Source organism: Cavia porcellus, unplaced genomic scaffold, assembly GCF_034190915.1.
Source record: "Cavia porcellus strain 051 isolate PalLab524CR breed Dunkin Hartley unplaced genomic scaffold, mCavPor4.1 scaffold_5, whole genome shotgun sequence".
NCBI classification, from domain to species: domain Eukaryota; kingdom Metazoa; phylum Chordata; class Mammalia; order Rodentia; family Caviidae; genus Cavia; species Cavia porcellus.
In genome coordinates, this window is record NW_026947488.1 from 11860140 (window position 1) to 11873336 (window position 13197).

The 13197-nt window shown below is 42.1% G+C and overlaps 1 protein-coding gene across 3 annotated transcripts in view; it reads left to right on the forward strand.

Moving 5' to 3' along the window:
* Dpm1 (dolichyl-phosphate mannosyltransferase subunit 1, catalytic) overlaps positions 1-13197 on the forward strand; it is a 55992-nt gene that overhangs the window by 16814 nt on the left and 25981 nt on the right. For all 3 annotated transcript variants that reach the window (XM_063248163.1, XM_003463660.5, XM_063248165.1), the window contains 2 exons: positions 513-627; positions 1527-5022. In XM_063248163.1, coding sequence (XP_063104233.1) covers positions 513-627; positions 1527-1631 — 220 coding nt within the window. In that variant the 3' untranslated portion in view covers positions 1632-5022. The remainder of the gene's footprint in view (positions 1-512; positions 628-1526; positions 5023-13197) is intronic.

Genomic DNA, 13197 nt, shown 5'->3' on the forward strand with positions numbered 1-13197 from the left:
TAGGTTAGATGTGGCCCTGACACCCTTGATCCTAGTCAGGACTGTGCCAGTCGTGGACTGATTCACTGCTCACGCACCACACTCCACATACACCGCTTCTGAAAAGACTCCTCCCATGACTGGGTGAGGCTTTGGGGAGACCACCAGACAAATGGTAACAATGCACTCGTTCCAATACTTGGGCCAGTTTCTCCCCTTTCACCTTTAAGCATATTTTAAGAAATTTAATCGAAATGAGTAGTTCTGCATCAAGTGACTAGTTTTACTATATTTTAATTCCTGATAATACGATAGGAAGGTAATTCTTACTGAAAATTCATTTTCAAAATTATATTGGTTAGCAAATCTCATGGTTTTGGGACAAATTATCATCAACTATGAAAACTGTTGTCTATAAAAATAGGTAGTGAGTATTTTAGCATTTATAAATACCAGTGAACTCCTTGAAAGTTCAAGATACATGTAAACAAATATACTTAGCAGATTCTCATCTATATTGTGATTTCTTACAGATTATACAAAAAAGAAGTTCTACAGAAATTAATAGAAAAATGTGTTTCTAAAGGCTATGTCTTCCAGATGGAAATGATCATTCGAGCAAGGCAGTTGAATTACACAATTGGAGAGGTATGTAACTGATAATGTCATATTCCTCATAAAGGAACACCACTTTTTATGGTGAAAAGTGTAATTTTTGTAACTACTAATGTTGTGGTCCAGTTGTTTAAAATGCCAATGCAGTAAAGGGTGAAAATCCAAATTCATTGCAAATTGATGTTCGACTTACCGTAACTTAAAAGCACCTTTTCCTCTTTTTTTCCATTCATTGCTAGCAGTCAAACCCAGAACCTTGTACATCTAGACAAGCAATGACTACCTCTCAAACCCCAGCTTTTCCCTTTAAATCATTACAGTTACAGGTCCCTCCTCTCTCCTCGTCCTTCCCTCTAACCAGTCCGTGTTTTGGCCTGAGTCTGCCTGCCACTTTTCCTTCTGTAACCAACACCCGCCATACTTTGAACACAGTGATGAATCCTGTGTCTTGTGAATACATGAAAAACGGGCAGGAATTACAGAGCAAGGGCCTGGGGAATTCGTGGCTAATAATCTCTTAGAGAAGATTCTTAACTAAAACACTGGCCTAGAGATCAGCTACCCTAGAATGCAGCTTCTTTTCTGGAAATTACAAGATTTTAATGGTAAAACACTAATAAACTAAACTTTAGAACCTGAGTAAGCCAAGTGAAAGGCCACTTTACCTTTATAGTTATTCCTTGAAATGGAGCTGAAACTTGAGTAAACCAACATAATATTCAGCAGCAGTGCTTTTCAAACAGTTGTAGATTTGATTCATATAAGTGCATGTTTAATTCAGATGCGTGAGTACTTTCAGGAATCCCCTAATCCTGAACTGCCATGAAAGACTTCTGTTGTGGTAATAAGTACCCTCCTGAGCTGCTCTTCTAGTTTGTCTTTTTTTTAAAAGACTGACTTTTAACATGGACTTTTTTTTTTTTTAAAACCAGGTTCCAATATCATTTGTGGATCGTGTTTATGGTGAATCCAAACTGGGAGGAAATGAGATAGTCTCTTTCTTGAAAGGATTATTGACTCTTTTTGCTACTACATAAAAGAAAGTTACTCATTTCTGCTTACCATGTTCATTTCAATTGAAATATAAAAGGCACCCTTACTGATTTTTATAACATGTACTCTTAGAACATAAATCATAAGGTAAGGTAAATTTTATACAAATATATTATCTGGAGAAACTCCATTTTTTACTTCAAACTAAATGTTAAAGTTACTAGCCTAATGAGCAATGCTCTCAATTTTCATATACATTTTGCTGTATTAAGACGTAAATAAATACACATGGATTTTCGTATTAAATGTTGCTGGTTTCTTTAGAATATGTGATTGGAGAATTTCTTAAATGGAACAGAATCTGAAATATTTCTTACAAAAACAATTCGTAGCTCTTTACGCCTGATGTTGAGAGAGGAATGTTCATTATGCTTATGAAATATAGTCGCTTCTGTAGGATACCTGTGTTCCAAAAGCCAGAGCAAATGTTTCATTTACCTACCTTCTCTAACACAGGTACTTCAAAAATGATAATTATTTTCTAAATGTAGCATTGCTTTTAAGTCATTTATTTTTAAAATTTGAGTAAGAATATACTTGAACAAGTGAGCCGAGTTGGCTTTTCTTTGTAAGTAAAAAGAACAGTGTGTCTGAGCCACTCACATTTGGTGAACAGTATGTATTTACATTTTGGGGCTTAATTTGCTGACAAAAAAAAGTCTGATAAATCATTTACGTTTCTCTCTGCTCTTATCAGAAATAATAAACTAAAACCTTTGTAGTTTTGAACATTTAAACTCCTCCATTCCCATAGTTAAACCCTTACTGCACATTCTAAAAAGAGCCATTGTGATTCTGTTTTGCCCAGAGCTATTCAGCTGGCCCACCGGGACCAGCTTTCCTTGGGGAAGTGACCTCCCTTATCATTAATAACTAGAAGATTCATCAGTGCTTCATGTAAACTTAGTTTTAAGCTATAGTAACAGAATTATAAAGTGCTTGATATTTTTGGAGTGTTGAGAATTTATTCTCTTTAAGCCTGGTTTTCAGTCTGAAGTATGTAGAGCAGAATTGAGAACCTTATCATATATAAGGCATTGCTTTCTCATACCTCACTAGACTAGGTAACTTTTCTGTCTTTTCAGTTCTTCCCACAACCGTTTCAACACTTTACCAGTGTTGGAACTAAGCAGTGAACACAGGCTATTAGGAAATCATTTAGAAGAGAATCTGGACCATCTAGATGTATTTTTGTAGTAAATCTGGTGACATAAACACTGCAAAATCTTTTTAAACATTTACATCTTAATCTGCACCCTTTTTTGCTTCATGAGGACAGTGATGAAATCCAGATGTTGTTCTTTGTATTTGTAGTGTCACTGTATGAAATCTAAGAAAACTAAAAGATTACCCTATTTGCTTATTTCATAGCAGCTCTCTGCCTGTTATGTACTTTGTAGATTACTTATCTTCCTGACTCAAATGCTTTGCCCAAGTCTCCCCTACTGCTTTCTTTAAAAAACAACTTTTCCAACTCCTGTTTCCTATTGACATACTGAATTAGCTTTTAATGTTAATGAAATTGCAGAAATTAATAGTGTGTTGGATTGAAAGTTAAACTTACTCACCAAAGTCTTTAACACTGAGTGTAGTTAACCACAATTCATAGTAGGTTGTTAGGTCCTTTAGAGACACTAGTATTATTTGAAGTTATTTTAACTTGTAGACTTAAAAAAATAGTAGAAGAGGTGTATTTACAGACCATACCTTGAAAAACTAGCCTTGGTTAACCCTTCACCAGTGGCATTTATTCCTTTTAAATACGTTTCACCAATGATACGCTCTCTGATGCACTCTACCATCAAAGGTGAGCTGAGGCGTTGGGGCTGGCCTAAAGTTTGGGAGCACTCTGTTTACGTGCTGCCATCCTGTCCACGTTGTGGGAGCGCTAGAACTGACGGGCCCTACAATTGCAAAGTGTTCCTAAGGATCTTCTGGAGGGCTACTGGCAGTGTCACTTCATCCTTTGGCTTCACCAGTCCAGTGGCCTCAAAGTCCTTGGGATTCCACTTGTTTCTTCAGGCCAAGGAGAGGAGTCCATGGCTGAGTTTGGAAGACTGTCCAGTCCCAGGCAACAGCAGGCTAAAATGCAGCCCCTGCCACCAAGTACTCCCTGAGCAGGGAGGGCCCAGGGCGCAGGGGTCGCGCGCCCTCCAGCAGGCTTGCGGAGCACGAGGCCCTCACACCTCATTGGAGGCAGGTGTCCCTGCCCCTTGCAGCTGCGCCCAGCCCGTGAGCGCGCGCCTCCAAGCACGTGGAGCTGCCCTGCACACCCCTCCTTCCAGATGTAGTCCAGGCTCAGCTGGGCCCGCGCAGGGATCCCCACGCGGCCACCTGACAGAGTGTTGGGCGTGCTGCGGCCCGCTGCTTCTGCCTCCGCCGCTGGCGCTGTGGCCAGAGGAAGGCGCCTGCTGAGCACACGGGGCCTGGGAGCGCACTGCGGCCATTATCCGCGGCGCCTCCTAGTGGGTCAATGGCAAATCCTCCAGGTTCTCGCGAGAGCTCCCCCTCAGTGGGGATTATATAATTCCCCTTAGGCGGGGGTGGGGGTGCTGGGGCCACCCTCCCCCAAGAAAAGTCCGATGTAAGCACACAGGGAAGTAGTAGAGTTGCCCCTGGGGGGCATGGAGGGAAGGGCTGCTGTCCCCCATGACCCCCCCCCTTCTTGGCTGGACAATGAGTCCTCTTATGCTAATGAGTTACTTACGTCACTTCCGCTCTTTCTCGGCCGCCATTTTGGCTAGGGCAGGTTCGGGGACTCGCTCCGAGGCGCTTGTATTGTCTGCCGAGGGGAGACGCGGGATCGGCCCCCTCCCCCGCCCGTTGCCGCTGCCGCCTCCGCCGGCCCGGTCTCCCCTCCGCCGCCCGCCGAGATCCATGAGCTGAACTCCCGCCCCCCCGGCCGCCGCCATCTTGTGCCCCCTCCCCCTCCCGCAGGCACCGCTAAGGGGGATTTTGGCGTCTCCTCAGACACAGCTCCCTCTCTCGGTTCCCGCTGCCGAGGAGCGAGGGAAGCGCGGCCGCCGCCGCCCGCCCGCGCCGGTGAAGCCGCCGCTCCCACACCCTCCGTCTCCTCCCTCCGCCCCTCCTTTGTCTGCACCGCTCGACGACGCTGCTGCCGCCGCCCGCGCGGAGACTGGAGGGAGCCGCTCGTGCCGTCGCTGCCGCCCGCCGCTCTGCTGCGCCCGCCGCGCCCCCCGGCAGCAGCCGCGGTCGCGGCGCGAGCCGGAGCCCGCCGAGACCGAGCGCGACGAGGCTCCGGGCGCGCCCTCCCCGCCCTCGCCGTGCCGCCGCCATCCGCCCGCCGCCGCCGCCGCCGCCGCCGCCCGGCCCCGGAGCACGCCGGCCCCGCGCGCGCCTCGAGGCCGAGTGAAGGTAAGCGGCGCGGGCCCGGCCCTGCCCTGTCCCGCGCCTGCCGCCCGCCCGGAGCGCGGGCCGCATTGTTGTTCGCGCTGCACCTCCGGGTGCTCACGCTGCTGTGCACACTGCGCTGCGGACGCGCCGCCCGTCCCAGCGCGGACCGCTACCTGGGCGCTGGTCGGGGGTCCAGGCGCCTCCTCCTGCAGCCCGACCCCCTTCTCCGCCCCGCCAGCCTGCAGACGCCAGCAGCCTACCTGGCCGCCCGGGGCTTTTGCAGCTAAAGGCATCTTCCCACCCCGCCCCCAGCCGGAGCCGATCTTCGCGCATCCCTGGGACTAATCCCTTCCGCCCCCTTCCCAAAAGGAGCCCCCCACGCACACCCTAAAATGTTTGGAACGAGCCTTCTGCCAGGTCTGCCCACCCCTAGCTGGGGGAGGGGGGAGTAGGTTGGGGGGCGGGGAGCATGCATGGTAAGGAGTAAAAGTCTTTGCCTCCCGGGTGCAGTTGTGCCTCCCCAACATGCTAAGCTTCACTCCTATCTTAGTCGCAGTCCTCCACCACCCCCTTTTCTCAGTCTCACTTGCATGGTCAGCACGGTCTCTTACGAGCTGTCTGAGCCCCAACTTTGCAGTAAGACGACAGAAAATGGAAATTCAGAAAGCTGCGAAAAAGTGTTTTTGTTTTTAATGCAATGAATGAGTAGTTCTTTGACCACTCTCTTGTGTGACCACCCTTATTCACCTCTTCTTTCCTTTGGGCTGCCCCCCAACCTGGATGCCTGTCTGCTGGAAAAGGCGCGATTGCTTCTCTTCCTCTTCTGTCCAAGATTGGGCTCTAAAGTCTAATATCCTTTTTAGCCACACACACACCCACGTTGTCTTCCTGATTCTTGCATTCACCGGTTTCTCTGGACAGTTCTTGACATACCCCCATTTCACAGACAAAGGCTTAAGAGGGAAAAAGAACAAAACTGTTTCCTGTGTTTGCCATTTTAATGCTGTCCATCCCCACCCACCCAGTACCCATCCCTGATGCTTCTTATGCCTGTGTCTTGAACTTCAAAGTGAAAAGAAAAAAGAAATCTCTTGGCTAGCTCGATATAGTTTCTTTATAAATCTGCATTGTTGCTTCTGGTTTATGGCCATGAAAATACCAGCCCCCACCCAAAATGCACCGCAGCCAAGTCGGCTAAAGGCGATGAGTGTTGAAGTCAGTAGGGGGCGCATTTTCTGCACTGGGTAAGGCTGCAGAGGGGGGAAGGGCCCCAGAGCTAGAACAGGATGTGCTTCACAGCGCCTTCTACAGACCATGGGAAAATGGGCCCAGCAAGACGCACACTTAGTTGGTGAGCTGACTGCAACATGGCGAAGGATTGAGTCAAGAGCAGTGATTTTCTTGTAAGGAATCCACTCTGTACTTGGGAAGTTTTCTCTTTTTCACTTTTTCAAAACTGTTGACCCACAGAAAGTCCACATTTGTTCTTGACAATTACCTTGTCATACATCCTTGGCTCATAGTTTACCTTTCTCTGAAATTCTCCACCTTAAACTTGCAATGTGTATCTTTCCAAGGTCAGCTGCTAAAGGGAAGAGTTTAAAACCAGAGAATAACAGGTTTGGGACGTTGCTGTTTGGTCCATAGTTGAAAACTAACTCTTTGAAAGTTAAAAGTTACTCTTGAAGGGTGTTAGATTTTTGTGGGATAATTTTCATAAGCATCATAGACTCGTGTCACGATTTGCAAAGCATTGTTGACAAACATCAAGCGTATGTTGAGTTATTCATTGTCAAAACTCAACAGAATTGATTAACATTTTGTTCCTCACCAATTTTGGACTTGTCAGTAGCCAACAACCTTCCTTTGCAAATGTTGACACCAGTCTTCTGTGAACACCCACTCTCTTAGGGTGTGAATTTCTATAGATTTTACTCCTCTTATTATTTCCATAGGTGGGAGATGCACAGTGCGAAACCTAGGCCCCAGCTTTTGCACCATGATACCCAGGGTTGTACTTTTTGTACTGAACTGATAGGTGGCCTAGTGGTTATGCCCTGTACTGCCATTTTGAGGATCTGGACTCCGTTTCCTGCCTTGCTCTTTGGACCACATTGTCATTTCACACCGGTGGGTACATTTATGTGGGAGGGTGGGAACTGCAGCACAGGGAAGCTAGAGACTTTTTTCTGGTTTGGTCACCACCAAAGCCAATCTTTCCAAACTTCCAGCCTAGCCACATTCCTCAGGAAGCTGTTTAAAGCTAGTGCAGTAGTAGATTCTGGCCACATAAGAGAATTAAGAAGTGACTTATGGCTTGTTTAAGAGAAATTGGAAAGATGCTAATGTCGTGATCCTTTGAACTCTGCATGCTTGCATATGAAGTTTAAATACTCAATCACGGTTAGTTTATCAGTGTTGAGAGTTGCTAACCCTCTAAAATTCCTGAAAGATGTGATGAAGAGAAGGGCTAGCGTTAGACAGAGCTCAGGAGTAAAATGCTTGGCCAACATGCTATGACCCTGAGTTTCATCCCCAGCACTGCAAAGAAAAGCAATACAAAGATGTAATGAAACAGTAAGTGGGTGATAAACCTGTTCTTACTGCTGAACACTGGCAGTGGTTGTTGATACTGGTGGTTCCTTTAAGAAGTTATATCAGGTATCATACAGATACCTGTGGGAAAGTGAATGGCTGTATTTGATGCACAGTTAACCAGTGGTGCTTAAAGGTGAATTTTCCCTTTGCTAATCATTCCAAATAACACTTTGGTGAGTGAAAAAGATGGCAGCTTGACTCAAGTATTTCTCTAGAGGCTAAATTGCTTTTAAAACTTTTTATAATTACAGAATTTAGTATTTAATATAAATGCTATTGTAATTTTTAATACTGTTTAGTATTCATTAAACAGATATGTCTTTGGCCTGGACTTAATATTTGATATAGTTAAGTTCTTAAAATGAGTAATTTGAAAACAGTTTATTCAAGTGCATATTTGAAGGTTTCTGAAGGTACATTTGTGTGACTTAGCAAATTGTAAGACAGTTTGTTCAGTAATGTTCTTAGTGATAATAGCCATTTTCCCCTTGAAGGAAAACTTTTTGTGGGCTCGTAGCATGTATTCTTAGTTTCAGAGATTTCCTAGTTTTGACACTCAAAAAAAAAAAAGTGAAACACTGGGACTTAGTGGTTGGAATTTACAGTCAGTAAACTAAGCATTCACTAAACCACAGCTAAAAAAGCCTCAGTTTACTAGACTATTGTTTTACTTGAGCTTTAAGCTGAAATTCCTCCTTTATCTTGACTGCCGTTGAAAGCTTTCCTAAGATGACGTTACTAGAGATGGTTATATATTGAAACTAACCAAACCTTTCGTTTTGGTTCTGATAGTCCCTGTATAAAAATAAGCAGGTAGGCTATGAATGTCTAATGACCCCTTCCTTGTCGATATCCAGCAGGTCACTGAATTTTACTACTATGAATTTGCTTTGCGTTTATTTCTTTCCTCCTTAAACTAGATTGCAGGGGCAGTTCTGATACTGTTTTATTAAAGTAAAATTTCACACTATTGAATTTCTGCACACCTTGCGGGTAATCAGTAAACTTTTTTGTCACACAAAATGGGCTTTTGGTTTTCATTGATAGTTGGATGGATAGGTGGATGGATGGAGTATTTGATAATTAAAAGGATAGATATATAAGGTATACTGCATGTAAAATTGTTGCCTACCTTGTAAGATATTTTAGAAATTTCTTATTTAAAATAATTTTTAATATTAGAAAATTAAAATATAAATATAGTGGTTGATTATTTAAATGGTATGCACATACCATCAACAGATTTAATTGTGAAAATTGCAGTTTCTAAAGTAAACCTGTTTGTTATAAAAGAGAAACTGTGGTCTGATATTTGATACAGATAAGAGAAGAACTTTACAATTTAATCATGCTTTTTCTCTTGAGAATTTTATATAAGTAACAAGGCAGTGTGAGATATAAACTCTGGAAGATGGAGTTCATTAATTGAGGGAGTAGATACATGTGTGCATACAGATAGAAATACAGTTCAGTTTTTTAGAGTTGGAAATAATAGTCAATAAAAGCCCAAATACTTAGAAATACAGTTTAGGGATAATTTAAATATGGGGAGAAAACGAAATTAAGTTTAGATTTTTGTTTTTTACTTACCATGTTTAAATCTTGAATAAAATTTTTTTAATGATGTAAAAACCCTTAAATTTTTTTTATATTAGAAGCTGTGCTTTTCACTAAGGTGCCTGTGACTGTTGTGCATTAAGCATCTCCTTCAACCTTCTCTTCCGAAGGACTTTAAAAGAATGTCCTAAAGCCTATTGTGTCTGACAGAAAGTAAAATTCAGAAGCATTTACTTGCTTGAAAGGCACACGCATCAAGTTTCCCTAAAACTATTTCCCTAAATAGTTCAGTTATAGGTAAGAGTTAAAAGAGTTTGTTGGATGTGTTATTAGCATCACATAAGACTCAGTGTTTCCTCCCCTGGTTTTTGTATGAATTTGTGATGTTACTCTGGATAATGCTGTATTTTGTTGAAGTGTACCATTGTTAGTTAATGCTTTTTATACTGTTAGTTTGGAATCTTGATATTTGCAACTAGTATAAGCCAAAACCCCACATTAATGAACCGAACTAAAACTTGAATGTAAAGGCGTGTTTCTTTTTTACCTATTGGGCCTTTCCATCTTGTTCATTGAGATACTTTATAAGGTAAGCCATCCATGTTTTGCCCTGCCTGTGTGACCATTATGACCATGTGCCTTTTTTGTTTGTTTTTCTGTCTTATTAATTAGAAAGTGAAAGGAGGATGATTACGTTAGTTTCTCAGGGTCTTAGCATTCCTTACACCTGCATTTTGTTATGACCTACCTTTACCATCTGCCAGATTAGGGCTCAGTTTAAGTGAGAATGTCTATTTTGCTTCAGTGAAGGTGTCTCTTCTCACACATACTGCCTCAATGGGGCACATGAGCCTATCAGTGTTACTGTGATAAATGGATGTGTGTAGAGGAAGGCACAGGTAATACGTGAGTTACATAAAGTGAGAGTTTTGATTAGAGTGTATATTTTTATTTTACATCAGAAATGCAAAATTCTTATTATTGTTACAGCTCTAGTTTCTGTTATCTCCAATGTAAATTCACCGTCCTGTCCTTTTAGCTGTTTCAGAGGTGCTTCCAAGCTTCCTTGGTATTACTGATCACTACCTTAGTTCCAAAACAGCTGCAAGAGAAATCCTGGAACCTGTCAAGAATTTCAGCAGTGTTTTGGAAATAAAGGTTTGGAAAATAGAGGCCACCATACAAGACTCTGAATAGCATTTATGAAGACTACTCTGACCAGATACCACAATTGAAGATTTAAGATACAACATGAAAGAGCATATAACCTGGAAGAGATTAATGATCATTTGATCAGCCTGTAGAAGTAAACATAAATAAGTAAACATAAATGGTACTTTCCCCAGTAAGGAGAATGTAATTTAGTCTTTTAGTGATGAAGGTTATTGGTGTGTTGCTTCTCACGTTACTCGGTTATTGCCTAGTAAGGATGAACTGTGTAAAGGTCCTCTTTTTCACTTTTATGGTATTATAAAATAATAATTTATTTTATTTGCAAATGTCTCAGAACTGCCCTTGTTTGGCAGGTGGGCAAGTCAAATGATGAAGTGAGCCACAGAGTATTTCTGGGCTGCATCCCTGACCTGTGCTGGAATCGTAGACCTTGTTAGTGCTTCTGAGAGTTATGTGGCTAATGAGGGTGCAAATGAATGCTTCATGATTTCATGGTGGTGCTTTGTGCTTATACACCAGCTTAAACCCATGAATTCTGAATGGGCTCTCACAGTTAGAGACCAGTCATGTCCCCAGCAGAAAAATGAGGATTTTAATTGTGCAGGTGGCATTTAGTTGAAGTAGCGTGTCTACTTTGAAGTTACCTGTATGTGGGTCTGAAAAGAAACTTTGAGGATGATCCTGTTGCTTTTTCTAATGTTTTGATTCAGTACACTCTTGTTCTTTGTCTGTTCTGAGCACTTTTGCTTACTTGCTGGCTTTTGCTCTTTTCCTGAATCCTGTGTGCTCCAGTTAAGATCTGTTGAAAAGCTGGGTGAGCAGTGCACACCCACTCACTGCAGCTGGAGGCTCGAGGCAGGACCACAAGTTTGAGGTCAGAGTGGGCAACTCAGCAAGACCCTGTAAGAAGAGCTTGTGCAGATTTGTGCTTCCCTTACAAATCTGTACAGCTGTCCCTTTCTGGTGGGAGCTGGTGACTTGAGAACCTCATAAGTGGTCTCTTCAAACCTGGCATATCTGAGGAAATGTTGTCTAGTGGAAATAAGACAGAATTAAGTCGGTAAACTGTTCTGGTGAAAGAGGAGAGCGAAGGCTGAGCATCCATGCAAGGAATGCTTAGGATCCTGATTCAAGATCAGTTATTCTTTTAAATAGCAATAAGAAAATACAAAACTTCACTGGGAAATATGTGAAGATTGAGCCATCAAGTGGCAGAATCTACTACAGGATTGCTTTTCAGAAACTCTGGTAAAGCCACCTTGATCCTGGGAAATGAATCTGCTTTTAAAAACTTGAGAACACAGTTTGGATGTCATTCTGTTCAGTACTGGTGAGAAAAATACATTTTTCTAGTGCTGTGGGAAAATTATTTCTGAATAGTTTTCAGTAGAATGTGAAATTTTTATTAGGATAGTGGTACAACTTTTTGTCTTGCCATTTGGATACAAAGATGTAACATGTTGCTGTGGCGAATCTGTCTTGTTCTCTTAGGCCCATTTGTGAATGATTTCTCCTTTTCACAATTCTCTTAAGCCAGGTCGTCCACTTATACTGACAGCAAATGGCTCTAAACCTATGAAGTTCTTTCATATGCAGGGGGTGGCTAGAATTACTTTTGACGATGCATCCCTATGTTGCAGCATTATTTGTTAAAATGAAGTGAAGTGGGAATTGCTCTCCAACTCAAAGCACCCCTAAATCTAGATTAATATGTTATCAGTTGTTCTCAACTTTTTTAGCAGTGAGATATTCCTTTTCAAATAAAATTTTGTATGAATTTTTTTTCAGTACACTGCTGGAGATTGAACACAGCCTTTGCACTGAGTGACACCCTCGCCCCTTTTTTTAAGTTTTACTTTGAGGTAGGTCTCACTGAGTTGAGCAGGCTAGAGTGAAACTTGAAATCGTTGTGCCTTGGCCTCCCAGAGTGCTGAGATTGTAGACATGTTCCACCACACCCAGTTACATTTTATGTGAACTTATATCTAAATTCTCAAAAGTCTCAGGATAAGCACCCATACTCCAGTTTTGAATTTCAGGCAGTAGTCTTTTGTTCTGAAGATTTTTTTTTTTTTTATCGGTACAAGGGATCGAACTCATGACCACACACTTGCAAGGTAGGCGCTTATGCCGCTGAGCTAAATCCCCAGCCCCCTCTGAAGATATATTTTAAAAAGAAGTGATACCCATATTTTAAAAAGTGTACAAAGTCTAGATTATGGAATCTTTTGTGTTTCTACATAAATCACTTAGGTTTATTTAAGGTAGTTGCAAGTGTTTCATTGCGTAAGCATTTCAGATAACACTAAGCTTGTAAAGTTAAAAATATGCTCTTAAGTTGAATGGCTTACACAGATATTTAAAGAATTGTATAACAACACTGTTGCGTGTATCAGTACAAATGCACATTATAGCGTATATAGGAACAGATACAAGGGTAACCACATCTGATTCTTGGTAATAACAGTAGTATAAACTAAGAGGTATACCCTGTGGTGAACTCAGAACTTTCAAAGTAATTTTCTACTATCTGATTCTATTAAAGCTAGTAGTGATAATTGTTTTGCATATCAATGTACATCCTTTCATTTAGTCTTTCTGACAGTTGAACAGTGTACATTAAGGACAGACTTGCAGTAGCTGACTGGCGTATTTAGGGTTATAAGCTAGTAAGTGGCAGAACAAGAGGACTTACTCTAGGGTAGATTCTCAGTGTTTTACCATCTTTGTTTCCTATCAGACTTACTGTGCTGGGTCACTCTACATCTTCAAATGTTTGACAATAAGTAAAAATTTTTACATGTGGCTCATAGCAGGCAAATTTTGTCCATGAAAACAATAGTATTGCTAGAAAACACAAACTTTCGT